Source organism: Exserohilum turcica (assembly GCF_000359705.1).
Source record: "Exserohilum turcica Et28A unplaced genomic scaffold SETTUscaffold_3, whole genome shotgun sequence".
NCBI lineage: Eukaryota > Fungi > Ascomycota > Dothideomycetes > Pleosporales > Pleosporaceae > Exserohilum > Exserohilum turcicum.
The window spans coordinates 2,917,014-2,931,902 of NW_007360136.1; the positions used below are offsets into that span (position 1 = coordinate 2,917,014).

General features: G+C 52.0%; 5 protein-coding genes across 5 annotated transcripts; 2 read left to right on the top strand and 3 right to left on the bottom strand.

Annotated features, from left to right (window-relative positions):
* Window positions 1-777: 777 nt before the first annotated feature.
* Window positions 778-2,046, bottom strand: SETTUDRAFT_172247 (uncharacterized protein; the record flags this gene model as incomplete). The annotated part of the gene is made up of 2 exons (XM_008029579.1): window positions 778-1,958; window positions 1,998-2,046. The coding sequence occupies 2 exons, from the start codon at window positions 2,044-2,046 to the stop codon at window positions 1,024-1,026; spliced, it is 984 nt and encodes a 327-aa protein (XP_008027770.1). The 3' UTR covers window positions 778-1,023.
* Window positions 2,047-2,422: 376 nt separating this feature from the next.
* Window positions 2,423-4,288, bottom strand: SETTUDRAFT_154920 (uncharacterized protein; the record flags this gene model as incomplete). Its single annotated transcript, XM_008029580.1, has 6 exons — window positions 2,423-3,105; window positions 3,158-3,488; window positions 3,542-3,912; window positions 3,963-4,002; window positions 4,055-4,089; window positions 4,258-4,288. The coding sequence occupies 6 exons, from the start codon at window positions 4,286-4,288 to the stop codon at window positions 2,423-2,425; spliced, it is 1,491 nt and encodes a 496-aa protein (XP_008027771.1).
* A 545-nt stretch (window positions 4,289-4,833) lies between these two features.
* SETTUDRAFT_20865 (uncharacterized protein) lies at window positions 4,834-5,285 on the top strand (the record flags this gene model as incomplete). Its single annotated transcript, XM_008028752.1, has 2 exons — window positions 4,834-4,987; window positions 5,071-5,285. 2 exons carry the CDS (start codon window positions 4,834-4,836, stop codon window positions 5,283-5,285), a joined length of 369 nt encoding a protein of 122 aa, XP_008026943.1.
* Window positions 5,286-5,327: 42 nt separating this feature from the next.
* SETTUDRAFT_118161 (uncharacterized protein) lies at window positions 5,328-9,999 on the bottom strand. Its single transcript, XM_008029581.1, has 7 exons — window positions 9,888-9,999; window positions 7,239-9,835; window positions 6,531-7,189; window positions 6,060-6,189; window positions 5,859-5,993; window positions 5,709-5,776; window positions 5,328-5,628 (listed from the first exon to the last, which is right to left on the bottom strand). Exons 1-7 carry the CDS (start codon window positions 9,970-9,972, stop codon window positions 5,436-5,438), a joined length of 3,867 nt encoding a protein of 1,288 aa, XP_008027772.1. The 5' UTR covers window positions 9,973-9,999; the 3' UTR covers window positions 5,328-5,435.
* A 366-nt stretch (window positions 10,000-10,365) lies between these two features.
* Window positions 10,366-12,861, top strand: SETTUDRAFT_137970 (uncharacterized protein; the record flags this gene model as incomplete). The annotated part of the gene is made up of 4 exons (XM_008029582.1): window positions 10,366-10,492; window positions 10,561-10,728; window positions 10,781-11,625; window positions 11,674-12,861. The coding sequence occupies 4 exons, from the start codon at window positions 10,366-10,368 to the stop codon at window positions 12,739-12,741; spliced, it is 2,208 nt and encodes a 735-aa protein (XP_008027773.1). The 3' UTR covers window positions 12,742-12,861.
* Between the last annotated feature and the right edge of the window lie 2,028 nt (window positions 12,862-14,889).

Consider the following 14,889-nt stretch of genomic DNA (forward strand, 5'->3'; position numbering starts at 1 on the left):
TTGTTCAACAAAGACGGTTGCCGGGAACGGGGGCTACACACCACCGGCGGTGGCGGTGGCGGCGGCGGTGTAGTATACTAGTACGTAGTTAGTAGGACAACTACGTAGTTACCATGTAGATCATGAACAGATAGACAGCGCCGAGCACGCGATGCGCGGGTGCCCGCGACGAGGAATGCTGACAAGTTCCTTGGTGTGAGTTGAGTTGTTTGTTTCATGATACGACGCCCGCCGACTCTTACTACCACTACCACCAACTACTCTATATCCATATGTACGTAATGGGCCAAAGCCTGTTTTCGCATTGAATTGGCACTGTTAACCGGAAACATGCATGTTTCGGATGGAAGGGGGGCTCTCTCCTACTTGCTATAGGGCCGCATGGAACAAGGTGCGGCTTTGACCAGCACCAACGTCAGTCTTTCATGTGAAAAACGCAGCTTTGTACTATGTGTTGCAAATGCCATTATGCTATACTTGGGTGCAGCCTGCATGGAGGAGAACAGGGACGTGTTCTAGAATGCTTTATATATAGTAAGAAAGATTTGCACAGGGAGTCGGCGGCGGCGGCGCGCGCGCGCATCGGCAAACCCGCTGTGTTTGATTACTTATACTTACGTACAAGCAAACAAGGAGCAAAGTGCATAGGTGCCATGTTGGGCTGATTTGAAACAAAACAGGGCTGGGCCAGAACGTCGGTAACACGTGTTATAGCTGGATATGAGGGCGCTCAGTGCGACTATATGGGCCCGCTGCTTCGTCATGGGTGCCTGGTGGCTCGGCGGTACTTGTTATGTCGAGTAGTCCCGCCCCTTCTGCCGATATTGCAAACAAACAACACTGACATTCCACGTGGAGCGTTTTGCATGCTTCCCCGTTCATATTATAGCCATGTACTGAGCAATTATATGCTACTAATAGTAAAGAAGAAAAAAAGAGACCCACTCTCAGCTCACCTACTCGTGGCGGCTGGGCAAGCCCCGAGAAGCCGGTAGTCCAGGGAAACCAGCAGTGCCTGTAGCCTCATTCATCCTTGGAAAAGAAGCCAACCTCGCCACTCTTCTTGCCCATCTCTACCAGGTTGTCTCGCATCTTCATTGCTAGTTTGGCCACGTCGGGCTCAAATCCCTCAAAGTCGTATTCCTTGGCCCACTTCCCCACGCCATGTTGCAACACATTCCTCGCTCGTTGACTGCCCGACAATGTAGTCCCAATACTACCGTGTAGTGTCATTCTCTCCTTGGTACAATCATAGACGCCGCGGTGAAAAATGTTGTTGTTGTAAAAAGCCACCTCGCCCGCCTTGAGCTTCATGGTAATCTGATCGGGCATGTTCGGTTCGTATGGATCCGCGTTGCGCTCAGTATCTGTACGTGCGCGTTTGTGCGATCCGGGGACGAGTACAAGACTACTATCATCGTACAGTGCAAGGTTCCATTGAGCGTGGTGGCCTGGCTTCTGCAACCGCTCCATTTCTTCCTCTGCAGTGGCTGTCGCAGCGATATCATCCCTATGCCACCGCAGACTAAAGTCCTTGTCAGGCCGTACCAGCATGTTATACAGTTCCATAGTCAGGTCGTCTTGTCCGCATCCTATCAATGCCGCGACGTATTTGAGCAATTCGCGGTCAAAATACGACTTTGCAAATATGACGTGGTCTGGGTTGGACGGATGAAGCAAATGCTGCACGCCCCATATGCCGTCCGAGGGATCTTGTGGCCACGGCGGGAACTGCTTGGGCAAAGTACGCATGTACGGCCACTTGCCTGATCGCGTGGCCTCGGTGATTCGTGAGGCAGCGGCTCGAAGGGCTTCCAAGTCGAATGAAGGGAAGAGAGAGGCCGAGAGAACGACGAAGCCATCCCGATCGAGAGCTTCGCGCGCCGCCGTGTACGGATCACCGCTCGAAGATGTAATATTTGGGGAAGCTGGCAAGTCGTGTGATGGTGGTTTGGCCGCTGGTTGTGCAAATGGCAGCTGTATCTTGGCCTTTGCACTCTCTCTCGCGCCGCCCTTGTCCGGCTGATGTTCGAACATTCTTCTCATCTTGTCTGCAGCGGCTTTTGGTGGGAGAGGAACAGTGTGCAAATGCAGGATCACTGCATGCTCAAAGGTGACGTTATCATCGATACGCTACCCCGCAGATTCCGCCCCACTAAGTATGGCCCTGATCTGGCAGTATTCCTTGGAGGTTCTTTCCGTGCATATGCAACTCGGCTGCTGACACTTGCCTGCTGCGATATTTCATTCTGCCTATTCCACCCCTGGCATTTCCCTGTACAGGGGTCTTTACCACATCAAGCCGTAATTATGTACATGGCCTCACGATATTTCTTCAACCAAACCAACGCCTCACGATTTTGTAATGCTTAGCTTTTGACCGCCAGCCACAGTTCACCAGAATCACCCAAAAAATGCACCATCACACGTCTTCTTTCCCCTTGATATTACTCTGCTCCAACCTGGCCTCTCTTTCTCTCTCCTCTTGCTCCTTCTCCTTCTTTTGCTTCAAATACTGACAAAACTTACTCTTGCTTCTCATTTTATCACCCCACTGGACAAATACAAACGACACAACACACAGTGCCAACGAAAAAAAGCCCAACAGGCTTGTCGCCCACGCCACTCCCATGGTCTTATACATTGGCTTCGCTGCGAACGGCAGTGCCGCACCAAATATTGACCGAGACAGAGACGCAGCCGCCATGGCAGAAGCAGCAAAGATATCGTAAGCGTCGACGAGATAGTTGAGGAGAGCAATGAAAATGCACAGATATCCAATGCCAAAAGGTACCACAGCAAGCACAGGCACTATCCAATGTATGTCCTTTCTTACCGACCAGCCTAGCCAGAAAGCACTGATGACGAAAAAGGGGCCGGCAATGCATGCCAGTGGAAGACGACGCATCTCTTCTCGTTGGGACCAGGGACGCCCAAGATGTTGCGCGCGTTCTAGGTACGAGTCCCAGTAGAGGTAAATGGCGGCGGAGATTAGAGATCCGACACCAATAGATAGGAAGACCAGGCCCGTTTCTCCAGGATTGAAGCCATAGATCCCTCCGAAGATTATGGGGAAGGATTGCAAGAACATGTAAAATATGGCATCTGACGTTGGCATTAGTTGTGAGTTCATCAAGTACGTGCATGGCTGACTTACATCCGTAGCTCAAGTACAGACATGTGAAGAGTACGAGTGGCTCGAAGATTATCATGCGCAGTGGCCTTGTCAAGACGACCGTGAGAACGTGGTTCAGGTCCCTCTTCTCCAGCTCGATTGGCGCAACAATGCTATCATCACCCGTCTCCTTGCGCAGTCGCTCAGCGCGGCGCTTCAAGATTACCGGGCCATATGTTTCCTCCAAGAAGTAAAAGAGGGGCCAAGTAGCTCCCGCGAAGATGGCTCCAACCCAGAAAGCCCAGCTCCAGGAGACCACGGAGATGAAGCCGGCTACCGGAGGTCCCATGATAGGACCTAAAGTCGTCGCAACCTTTGCTGCATGATTAGGATGGAGCACGTACAGTTCGAAACGCAAAGACTCACCATATACGCCGCCACAGCCCTTCCCCGGGACTTTGGATCGTGATAAACATCTGCGCAGACACCACCCACAACACTGATTGCACAGCTTCCTCCTACGCCAACCAGGAACCTGAAGACGACCAGTGCACCAAAGTTGGGCGCAACAGCAGACGCAATGCAGAATATTGCCAGGATAGCAAAAGACCATATCATGGTCCCTTTGCGGCCATGAGTCTCGGAAAGAGGGCCCCAGACCAGCGGCCCGCAAGCATAGCCAATTAGGTACATGGATGTAGGAAGGATGAGCAGATATTGGTTGTGCTCGTTGAAATGGCGCGATATAGGGCCTGCAGCTCCACCTATTATACTAGAGTTGATGGTGCTGTTCATGACTAGGTACGCTTAGCTGGTGGAAGACGGTGAAATGGACTTGGTTACGTACCACTCATGATGGCAACGAAGAGAGCGAAAACCTTCTTCCACTACACCAACTATCAGCCTCATGCTGCCGGAAAAACAGCCCATTCTACTCACATGGCCCCAGTTGTTTGGATTCTCGGGATCTCCGTCTTCAACGCATATGCCGACTTCGGGCTTCAGACTTCGGAATCGGCATTCGTAATGCACGTTCTCGGACTGACTGCCACCTTCTCATGCAGCACCCCCCCCCCTCTCCCCTCAACATCCAGACGGTATGATCTGTTCTTGGCTAGCCTATGGGAAATGTGCAATTGTACCCCTGGAGTCACGCAAGCAGTGATGTTCCATGTTTCTATTACTCACGCGCGCACTACGACGAACGCTTTACACCCATGGAGGCATGCAAGCAGGAGGTGGGGTTTTCTAGCCGCCATGAGCATACATATATGAGGGTGGGACCTCACCGCTTCCTCTGTCTCTGTGTCTCTGTCTGTCTCTTTACTGTATAGCACTAGGCTGCATGCTCATGCAGTCATTACTGAATCATTGAAACCACATCGGCCACCTCGGGTCCCAGCGTATATATACCTCGGAAGCTTAACTAGAAGCAGGCGGGGTTATAAGCAAAAGTCCCCACTCTCTCTCACTAACCCCAACAACCACCCCAGCCCATGTTTTGGAGCTTGGCATCATAGTGTTCGGAATTTCCGTCATTGTGCCCGGAGGTTCCGTATTATACCTGGAAACAGTCCTGCTCTTATTTTTTTTCTTTGATTCTGTTTTTTTTCTGGCTCGTCTTGTTACAAGGTCCTTTTGGAGATGTGCGTGCGCGCGTGTTACGAGTCACATGGTTGTTTATAAAACAAGTTGGGTATTGTTAAGTATCAGAAAAGATGGAGAGCGCCGATCTGGAACGAAGTTATTCCCTGGAACAGCAAGGCTTGGGTCCTGGACACGAAGCGATTGCCTCGCCGGTCGCGCTCGTACGGAGTTTCACATCGAAAAGTCGATCTAGTTCGCGGAGTCGCCAGAGCTCGAGAAATCGCAGTATGTTTTTACTTACTTGACTTTGTTATCATGGTAGTGCCTATGGAAAGTCTGACTTTGCTTTTGCTGACGGTAAAGCGTAGCCCGGATCGAGAGCTCGCGTGCCACGCGATTGAGAGAACTTGAAAAAGACGTCCAAGACTGTTCTGAAGCGGAGAAGAATAGTGCCGATCCGATTGAAAAGGCTGTGTCGCGGACGCCGTCGACACTGACGTCGCATAATGGGACAAATGTACCTTCTGAGGCGTCGAGCGGGCAGGACGAACATGTTCGTGGACAACGCGTGATTCGGTGGTAATTGTGTAGCGGGCGTATATTATTTTTCTTTTCTTCTTCTTCTTTTTTTTTCCTTTACTGCTGATTTCTTTGCACATACACACACACATGTGTCGGAGTTCGGAGTGCCCCGGAAGACATATAGGGCATGGATTGAATGAATGAACATGATTCAAGTCTCCAGGTTGATGCTGCGGCCAAAGCGTCCGTATAGGGCCTTCTTGAGCTCTCCCATCTCTTCCTGGATGCCCTCCAGCTTCGTCTTGAGCGAGTCCACCTCGGCTTCCAGCGTCTCTGTCGATGAGCCCAGGAGCTCGAGGACCTGGGGCTGCGGCAACGACACAAAGCAGTCGCCGATCTTGTATCTGTTTAACGTGAGCAAACCAGTTCGTCATAAACTTCAACATAAAATGATCGTTGCGTCGAATATGGGGCGGCTACTCACGGTACTTTCTCTTCCTCATCCACGAGTTCGAGTTCGCCAGAGATTTCTTCAAGATCCTCCTTCTCCTTCTGTATATGTGTACACGTTTGTCAGTGGTGCAAGTCAGAAAATTTGGCAAGGTGATACAAATAGCGATTTCGTGAGCCGTACAATCTTTGCCCGCAGTTCTTCTTCAAGCATCTCTTCTTTTTGGTGTAGAGAGCTGAACCGGTTGATCTTCTCTTGATCCTCGCGGCGCACCTCTAGGTCCTCGCTCTGCGCTGAGGCCTCATCGTCTTTGGTGAGCTGCCCACCGCCGCCGCGTTAGCGCCACTGAGCCGAACACGACGTGAAAAATTGTGCTTTGCTTACCATGCGGCGCTGCATTGTGGGCGTGATTGGATGTTTGTGAAAACAGGAATGATGGTATGAGGTTGAAGTGAGTTTGTTTCGGGCCCAGCTGTGGCTGGCGTTTGAAGCGTCGGGTGCTTTTACTCGATTGCTGCTCGTGCCTTCGGGTGCAAATGCCAAGACCTGGTGAAGCACGCGTGAGCTCAGCACAGCACATGAGCACGTCTTGAAATTTTGCTCTAGAATGCCACACATATTGTTTAAATACAGGCTTTGTAGGTGAGTAGCATGACTATGGTGGCTTGAATTTGCTACATATGATCAATTCACTTGTGCTCTTAATACGCATGTACGTACATCCCGGCCTAAGCAACCCTCTCAAATGTAGCGCCTAGCTCGTCACGCTTTTCGACCAATTCACTGCTCATTTGGCTGTTCTGAGCATCACTGAGCGCCCTCAGGATCTCACTCTCTGCCTTGTCTCTAACCAACTTGCGTAAAGCCTGTATCAAGAACCCAGAAAACGCACCAACCGACCATTCGTCGGGCACAATGGCCAACACATCAGCGACATCGAGCCAGCCTCCGAAGCGCTCAAGAAGCTCACTTGTACGTTCGACACGCTGAGAGAGGTCTTCAATCTTCAAGAACTCCTGCAAGAGGAAGCCGAACATGCGAGATTGCTCGGCCCGCGTGGGTATCTGGTTGCGCGAAACAGGTGGAGCGCCAATTGTTACCGGGCGGTGGATGGAAGAGTAGCCATAGAGACAGTAGTTTATAGCCGTGTTGTAGTCACCCAGTCCATGCGTGAGTAACTTCAATGCTTCTTCGTGTCTTTCCTGCCGACCATTCAAAATGATCATTTCAGAGACAAGCTCTTGTTCGTAAGGTTGCAGACGTGATAACACTGCATCGACGTCGTATGACGATGTCTCGCCGAGTAATTGAAGCAAGCGGAGTCTGGCATGCCACCACTCTACATCCAAAGCATTATCGCTTATGAATGAGTAGTAGGTAGGCTTGGGTGGCTCTAGGATACGGTACGTCTCGTAACTTTGCGTCAGCGTGGCGCGCGACTCTTGATTCCTCTCAAGTTCGGTGATGACTGTATCAAGATAGAAAGCAATCAGCTCGTTCACGTATTGTGGATGCTACAAGCAATGTTAGTGAATATCAGCAACGAATGACCGCTTGACATACTTTCTTGCTTCCAAATACGAGATACTCGAGGTACTCCTTCACAGCACCCGGTGCCTTCTCCCTCAGTAAAGCAACAGCTCGCGCAGGGTCAAATTTAACCCTACTCTGGTCGTCCGCGAACACTTGAACACCCAGCTTGGGATTCCGGTTTGCGAGCCACGCGCCGTATTCTTCTACCAGGCTCTGATCTCTAATCTTGCCCAGGTATTCTCGAACTTTTAGCTCGCCATCTATGAGTTCACCACCCTTGTCTTCTTCGCCTTCCACGATACGCCGCCAGGTCGCGAGCACCTTTGATGCCTTGACAGAAGCTTTACAATTGCCTTGATATAGTCGACTGAGAACGAAGAGACGCTTGAATTGCTCGAGCAACTCGACTGCTCTGTCAAAACACTCAACTTCTCTATCGACAAGTTCGTAAAGCTCGGCTCGGTGGGTCCCTGGGCTCGAGGTTCCTTTGGAAGTTCCTTGGTCCAAGAGCAGAAGGATATGCAGCAGTGCTGCATCAATAGTCTTGAACACATAAGGGTCATTCGTCACACTCGCCATTCCTTTCCGCCTCTTCCAGAATTGAAGATAGCGCTTTACGAAATGCAGCAGGTTGTCTCCAAATGGCCCACTGACGTTGGTGGATATAGAAGAGAAATCAACCTGGTGTAGGAACTGTTCTACCAGTGTTGTGATCCCGCCATATATTTGTATGCCCTCTGATCCTTGAACAACTTCCTTGTTGAGAATTGGCATTAGACTCAGGACCACTCGCGGGTCCATCTCGCCCTCGATGAGCGCCTGCTCGGTGATGCGCTTTTCATTTTCGAATATGATAATGTTTGTCTTTGTGCGTAGAACTACGTCCATGAAAAGCATGAGCGAGGCCTTTTGGCGGACGTAGATGAGACTGAGATACTCAGACTCGTTGCGTGGCTCCTGCCCACGTATGTCGCCGAGTATGGTCTCCAACAATGCTCGGTTTGGTTGTATGCGTGTCTTTTCCCCGTGAGTGGCGTATTGGGCCTCTTCGATTCGAGCATCTAAACGAGTCACTAAGGGGTTGCGTACTGCCCACCAAATCTGATCTCCAGCCCAAACAACAGTCTGCGACTGCAGTTTAGACAGCCGCTCGACGAAGTCCCGATCAGCCTTTGTATCGGCCTTTGGTCTTTCGGCAGTCCCTTCTAAAGCACTTTTAGACTCAAGTAGCAATGGCTGTACGGTAAGCTTTGCGCCTACTTCTCGGATAACCAAGTCGTAGGGTTGAACCACAGTACGCATGCCGATTGGAACCGAAATATGAGAGCCGCTATTGTCTCCTTGGATGCCCAATGGGCCAAAGTTTAGCCAATGTTTTTCGACTTCACCATCACTTGGGTCCACATCCCACCGTTGAATCTCAACACCATAGGCCAGGTTACCCTCATGTTCTCGATGCACAACAGCCAACACGTACCCCTCTTCGGCGTCCATGTTTGCACTCATGGATGTGGACAAATCCATTCCCGATCCGTCTACAACAATGGCGTCAGGATAACTGCTGAACTGAATGCTGCCTCGACACATATCTCCATCAAGATTTACAAACATACCAACACCTTGATCAGAAGGCGTGGTACCCACTGTGAGCAGAAACTCGTTTGGATTTGGTGATGCAACATGAGGTTTTAGGGGAACAAACGGCGGTGGTTGCGGTAGGGGTGGCTCTTCCTGGGGCACGGCATCTTGTGGGGGGTGAGGTAGAGGTTTGTCAGGCGAAGTTGCGCCGCCACGAGGGTGGCTAGATGCTCTTTCCGATCCGTCGCCTGCCGAGGGTCGTGTTGGGACTGGCGACATGTCACGAGACAATGACTCTGGCACATCGAAACCATATCGGTGTGGTGGAGGACGTGGGCTTGCAGTCCGAGACGAAGGAGCGCCCAAGCCTAAGACATTCAGACTTGTGCTCCTTGAGTGGCCGTGCCGCTCGTCTGGACGTGGATGCGGGCTTGCAGAGGATATGCTTCTCGAAGGCGCATTCGGCACGGTCGCAAGATGCTCAGCAGCTCCACCAACATCGCCAGCGTCTGGGTCCAGAGATGATATTGGAAAAAGACCAATCTTTTGCTGATGGACGACATCCAAGAGCGCGTAGGAGTGCGCATCGGCAGCGCATGAGAAAGTGTCGCGGCGCACCGAAACCAAGCAGCCTCCATACTCGATCGCTTTGAGGGCTTTCGGGGGAGAGTTCTCGGATATCTGCACCAGGCGCAGTCGCTTCTTCAGCCCGATGACGACGACGACGCCATCTTCAGGCGACGCATACACATCCTGGTTCAAGTCAACCCCTCCGACCCAAAGGCATCCTATTGGCTTGAAGGTGGAGTCAGGGCTCAGCTCGGGGAGCGAGTACAGCGAGAGGGTGTTGTTGCAGAGTACGCAGGCCTTGTTGATGTTGGGAAGCAGCAGGATCTGCTGGACACCGGGGCCATTGGCATCGTTGTGCGGCGGCTCCAGTCGTGAGGCGATAATGGCCGTGGGCTCATCTGAAGCGTCGTCGGACTCGGGTGGCAGGAGGACAAAGTGAAGGATCTCGGCGGCAGAGGTGCCGACGTAGAGATTGCCGTCTGCACACGTCAGGAATCAGCCGGGCGGCAGCAGAGGACTGGCGATACAAACCCGATACTTCGACGCACGTTATGCGGACATTGTCGGAGTCGCCATCAGCGGACAATGGCAGGTTGGCGACCAGCTTGCGGAGCATGTAGGGGCCATGTTGCGGGGGCGGTCGCCAGGCGGGCTGTGACGGGGAGGATGGATTTGCCATGGTTGTCGAGCATCACACGCGCCATGACTGGCTACAGCCGCGATGTGTAGGAGGCGCGCATGGTGGGTGGATTGGCATCATCATGTCATGGCGCTGCCTGGCGAGCTCTCCTGCTGCGCTGCGTGCCGCCCACCAATTAGGGCCGCCTAACGCCGCACCTTCCGCGCCCTCAATGGAGCTGCTGCTGCTGCGTACGTAACCCACTCCACCTGTGCGATCCTCCACGCGCCCCCACGACGACTCAGCAACATTCCCAGCCGGATAGACGACCAACTCGGGGCGGAGCGCTGCGCTGCACGGCACGGCACGGCATCATCTACACGTCCAGCCATGGAGGGCGGCATTGATATGGAGCAGACCATCGGCACACCACCAGACACCAGCGAGCAAGCGCCTGCCGCCCAAGACACCCCCGAGGAAGGCAACAAGTTTCAGACTGCCATCGGCGCATGGAGAAGTACGACTGCCTAGCACAGCATCTCCCGTGTGTGCATATGTGTGCGTGTTGGACTGACGGCGCGCCAGATATCGATCTTACTTCACTCATCCCCCAGCTCGACACCGTCGCCTCGGATCTCGTGACGCACCAAAGAGACACACTTACACAGCGAAAAGACCTTGCGCAAAAGACAAAAGACTTTAGAAAACTCGACGACGCAAGCAAACTCAATGACATCAAAGGCCTCTTGAAGTGTAAGCACCTGGCGACACACCGAGTCGAGTTGGGCTAAGCCAAGATTGATAGCATACCAAAACTTCATTGACCTCATATCCAATCAGTCCAAGACCGTCCAGGCTGCCTTCTTCCAGGTCTACTCGCCGCTTTCGGAGGCACCCGACCCGTATCCTCTGCTCGAAGCCTCCGTCGACTCCCTCGTAACGTCCGAGGAGCTTGTGCCAAAACTCACGTCTGAGAACGAGCGCTTGCAAAAGACCGTAGCCAGCCTCACATCACAACTCGATGAATCAGAAAAGAAGCTGCAAGAGGAGCGCACGGCACGCAAGGCTCTTGAGGATAGCCGCGACAGCAAGATCAAGGAGGTCGAGGCGTCATGGTCGGCTGTCCTGACGGAGAAGCAGGACAACTGGGAATCCAAGGAAAAGGCTTTGGAAGAAAAGGTCGAAAACCAGGAGCGCTTGCTGAAAGAGCTCAAGGCCAGTTACGAAGTCTCGCAGCGACTGGGTCAGGGTGAAGCAGCTGAAGAAGAGGGGGGTCGTGGCGCCACAGCTGCGGAGCTTGAGATTGTCAGCTCGGAACTTGAGCGAACCAGCCACCGTCTGGCCGAGATTACAGCGCGAAACGAGCAACTGCGTCTAGAATTGGCTCAGTCTGCATCTGCGCCGGCTCAACAGGTCGCAGTCGAAGACGACCCTGCCTTCCTCCGCTTGCGATCCGAGAACTCGTCGCTCTTGCGGAAGCTTGAAAATGCGCGCTTTGAAAAGGACTCGGACAGGACGCGCCTGGAGACGGAGATGCGCAGTTTGGAACGGGAGATCAAATCTTTGAAGAGCGAGAAGGAAGCGCTCCGCGAGAAGGTGCAGAAGTGGAGCGACTACGAGAACGTGAAGCAAGAGCTTGAAGTGTTAAAGGTGCGCCTCGTAAAGGATAGCTTATGGATGCACGCTAACATGCAGTAGTCCATTGAATTCGCAACCGGCGACGACGATGACGAAGCCACCGAGATTGCGCTTTCACAGAACGGTGGATCCGGCAAAGGCAAGGGAGAGACATTGGAGCAACTCCTCCTTGCTCGCAACAAGAAGCTCAGCAACGAACTTACAGTCATGCGTGTGTCGCACCAGGATCTCCAGAGCAGGCTGGAGGCGCTTCAAGAGGAGCTGTCAAACACGAATATGGAGTTGGAGAAGTCACGACAACTCAACGAAACTCTAGAGGCTGATCTGGAAAAGATTCAGCAAGAGGCTACAAATGCCTTTGACCCCTCGGGCATGTCAGTCGCGGGCACCTATGTCTCGCGATTCCCACAATCCTCGTTTGGCGGTCGAAAAGGCCGCTCGTCACCAACATCTTCCATCATCTCAGGTTTCGACAATTCATCACAGGCTCCGACGCTTGCATCCCTTCGCGCAGGTGGCGGCGGTGAGCCTGGAGGCTCGGGTATCCTGCCCATGGTGACGGCACAAAGGGACCGCTTCAAGAAGCGCAACTCTGAACTCGAAGCCGAGCTTCAGAAAAGCTATCAGACAATATCTTCTCTGCGGAGTGAGATTGGTGCGCTGCAGAAGGATAATCTGGATCTCTACGAAAAGACACGGTATGTGAGCAGCTACAACGCAGTCAACCGGGGTATAGCATCGAGCGCATCGAGCCTGGCTGCAAATCCTAACCCCTCTGCCATTAACATTGGAGACGGAGGGCCTTCAGCAGTGGATACAAAGTATCGCTCAGCATACGAATCCAGTATCAGCCCCTTTGCCGCCTTCAGGGGTCGGGAAAGTGCAAGAGCCATGAAGCGCATGTCCATCTTTGAGCGCATGATATTACGCGTCACCAAATTCGTACTCCAGACACGCACAAGCAGAAACGTGTTTGCTGGGTATCTGCTGGCGTTACATTTCATGGTATTCTATTTCCTATTCAGTGCCGAGGCGGGTGCTAGTGCAGCGGTTGTCGCAGCAGGGCCCAGTGTTCCTGGGGTCAAAGATACAACTTCATGGCACAAGGCCGACGAGAGCAAGCCATGATAGGACGAGAGAGGAGGGGGCAGAAGAGGTTTGTGCGAAAGTGTACTATATTAGTTTTCATCAGGATGGAGCATGTGCTATCCAAGCAATGGAGTCAAGTGCATTTCGGTCGCGCACATAGGCGCCTGGTAATTTCAATCAGATACCAAGTCCCTTTGCCTTCAATTTCCCTTTTCTTGTCGACGTGGATTGCAGAATGTGACTAGTCCGTTTGCTTGGATTGGCATTATCACATGGAAAGAGAAAAGAACGGCGTCAAAGAGTAGGACTAAGTCATTCCAGTAGCCATTGGAGTGTCACGGCAACCATGAATGCCGTGATACCACATGTCAGTTTCCTGTCTTCCTTGCCTTTGTACGTACGTACTATACCGTATTCGCGTATTGGCAGCGCAGCACAGCGCGTCGGTATCTTGCCTTGCCGGCGGCTGGTCTCGCCTTGAATGCTTGGGAGGCGCTAAACACGCGACGAATCGTTTTTGCATATTGACCTGGTGCACTTGTTCCAGCTGGCGTGTTTTTTTCGCTCTCGATACACACCCTTGCACAGTTCATTTCCTTTCGCTAGCCTGGTCCAAGAGCAGGAAAAAAAAAAGTACGTGTGGATGTGGTGGGTGTGGTGGTGTAGAATCGAGGAACCAGTCAAAGCTGCGAAATGCAACATCCAAGACCAATCCCAAGCCTTCTCAGCAGGTGTAGGAACTCGTTTTTCCCTTTTTGGTTCCAAACACGGCTACTGGATAAATAACTAACAAGGCGTCATGGGCCCCCATGTTGTTGCGAAAACACCCACCCCACTCGCCCAATATCCACTCTGCTCATTTGCTTCCTTCCCTTTCCTCCCCACACACACGCACACAAATAGCCGCTAGCTAGAGGCAGCGCGGCCATGGAAACAATCTAGAACAACAAGAAAGCAAGAAAAAAAGTGGTACCATTTTTCTTCACTTCTGCTTCTGCTTCTACTGTATGCCGAAATTTTTTCTTTTTCTCAAAAACATGTGTTGGACTACTTGCTTACCGCTTGTACTGTACGTATCTCCATATTTTTTTTTATTTTTTTTGCTTTGCTATACCCTCACCCCGCACATATATGTGTATGTATGTATACGGACCAAGACCAAGACCAAGAACCGACGGAAAAAAAAAGAGAGAGAATGCCGTTTTACCGAGATGCCTAGTCCTTAGGTAGCTAGCTAGCTAACTACGTAGTGTACATATGTGTGAATGAGTGAGTGACACTGGGGTAAGAGCCAGCGGGTAAGTATGGACTGTACATCAAGGCGTAAATGTGTGTATGTATGCATGTGGTACCAGGAAGGCTAGTCAAAGTACAAGAACAGGCCAAGGTATCCCCCCACCCACCCATCTACCTACACACATACATACATACATACATAGACACATGCATTACATACACATATACACCTACACCTTACGTACTAGGATCCATACGTAAACATGCCCAGATCCAGCTAGCCCCGGCGCGTCTACGGACCCTGTTATCCAGGCGCCCGCCCCCCTCCCCCCACTCACATCTGATTGGCTGCAGGCAAGCCCGCGCTTAGCCCAGGTAGGATGTATTAGCTTGCAATCTTGTTTGCTTCCCCACTCTGCCGGGCTATATTAAGGCGCTTTTCAATTTCTCAGGTGTGTGTGTGTGGCGCTTTTTTGGAGTCTTTGCGACCTTCTACTTGTGGTTTAGTATACATGTGGCTGCGAGACTAGCTGAGCTGTTGGTGGGGAACATGGGCGAGTGGGTTGTTTTTGTGATTGTGCTTGACTAGGTAGCGTGGTGGTACGGGCGGCTCTGCGGGTGGTGGATACGTGGGAGTAGCAGTGGTGGTTGGATTTGTTGTAATGTATGGCGCAAGAGGGCATGGAAGGGGGTGAGATGTGAGGGTTCTCCACCTAGTGATCTTCCAGTGCTGGGCTGGATACTAGATATGGTCACGTTCCTCGTGTGTGCCGCTATTCCCGGTTTTTTTCTTTCACGCTGCAAGTAATTGCTGTTGTCAGACGGGAGCTTTGTGTTACTAGAGCTTTCTTCTGTATGTCTGTCTGTACGTAGGTGAGGATTGCAGCATCAGGCTTACTTGAAAGTCAGCATTCACCACCACCATTTTGGTTCCTCAGCATCAGCATCAGC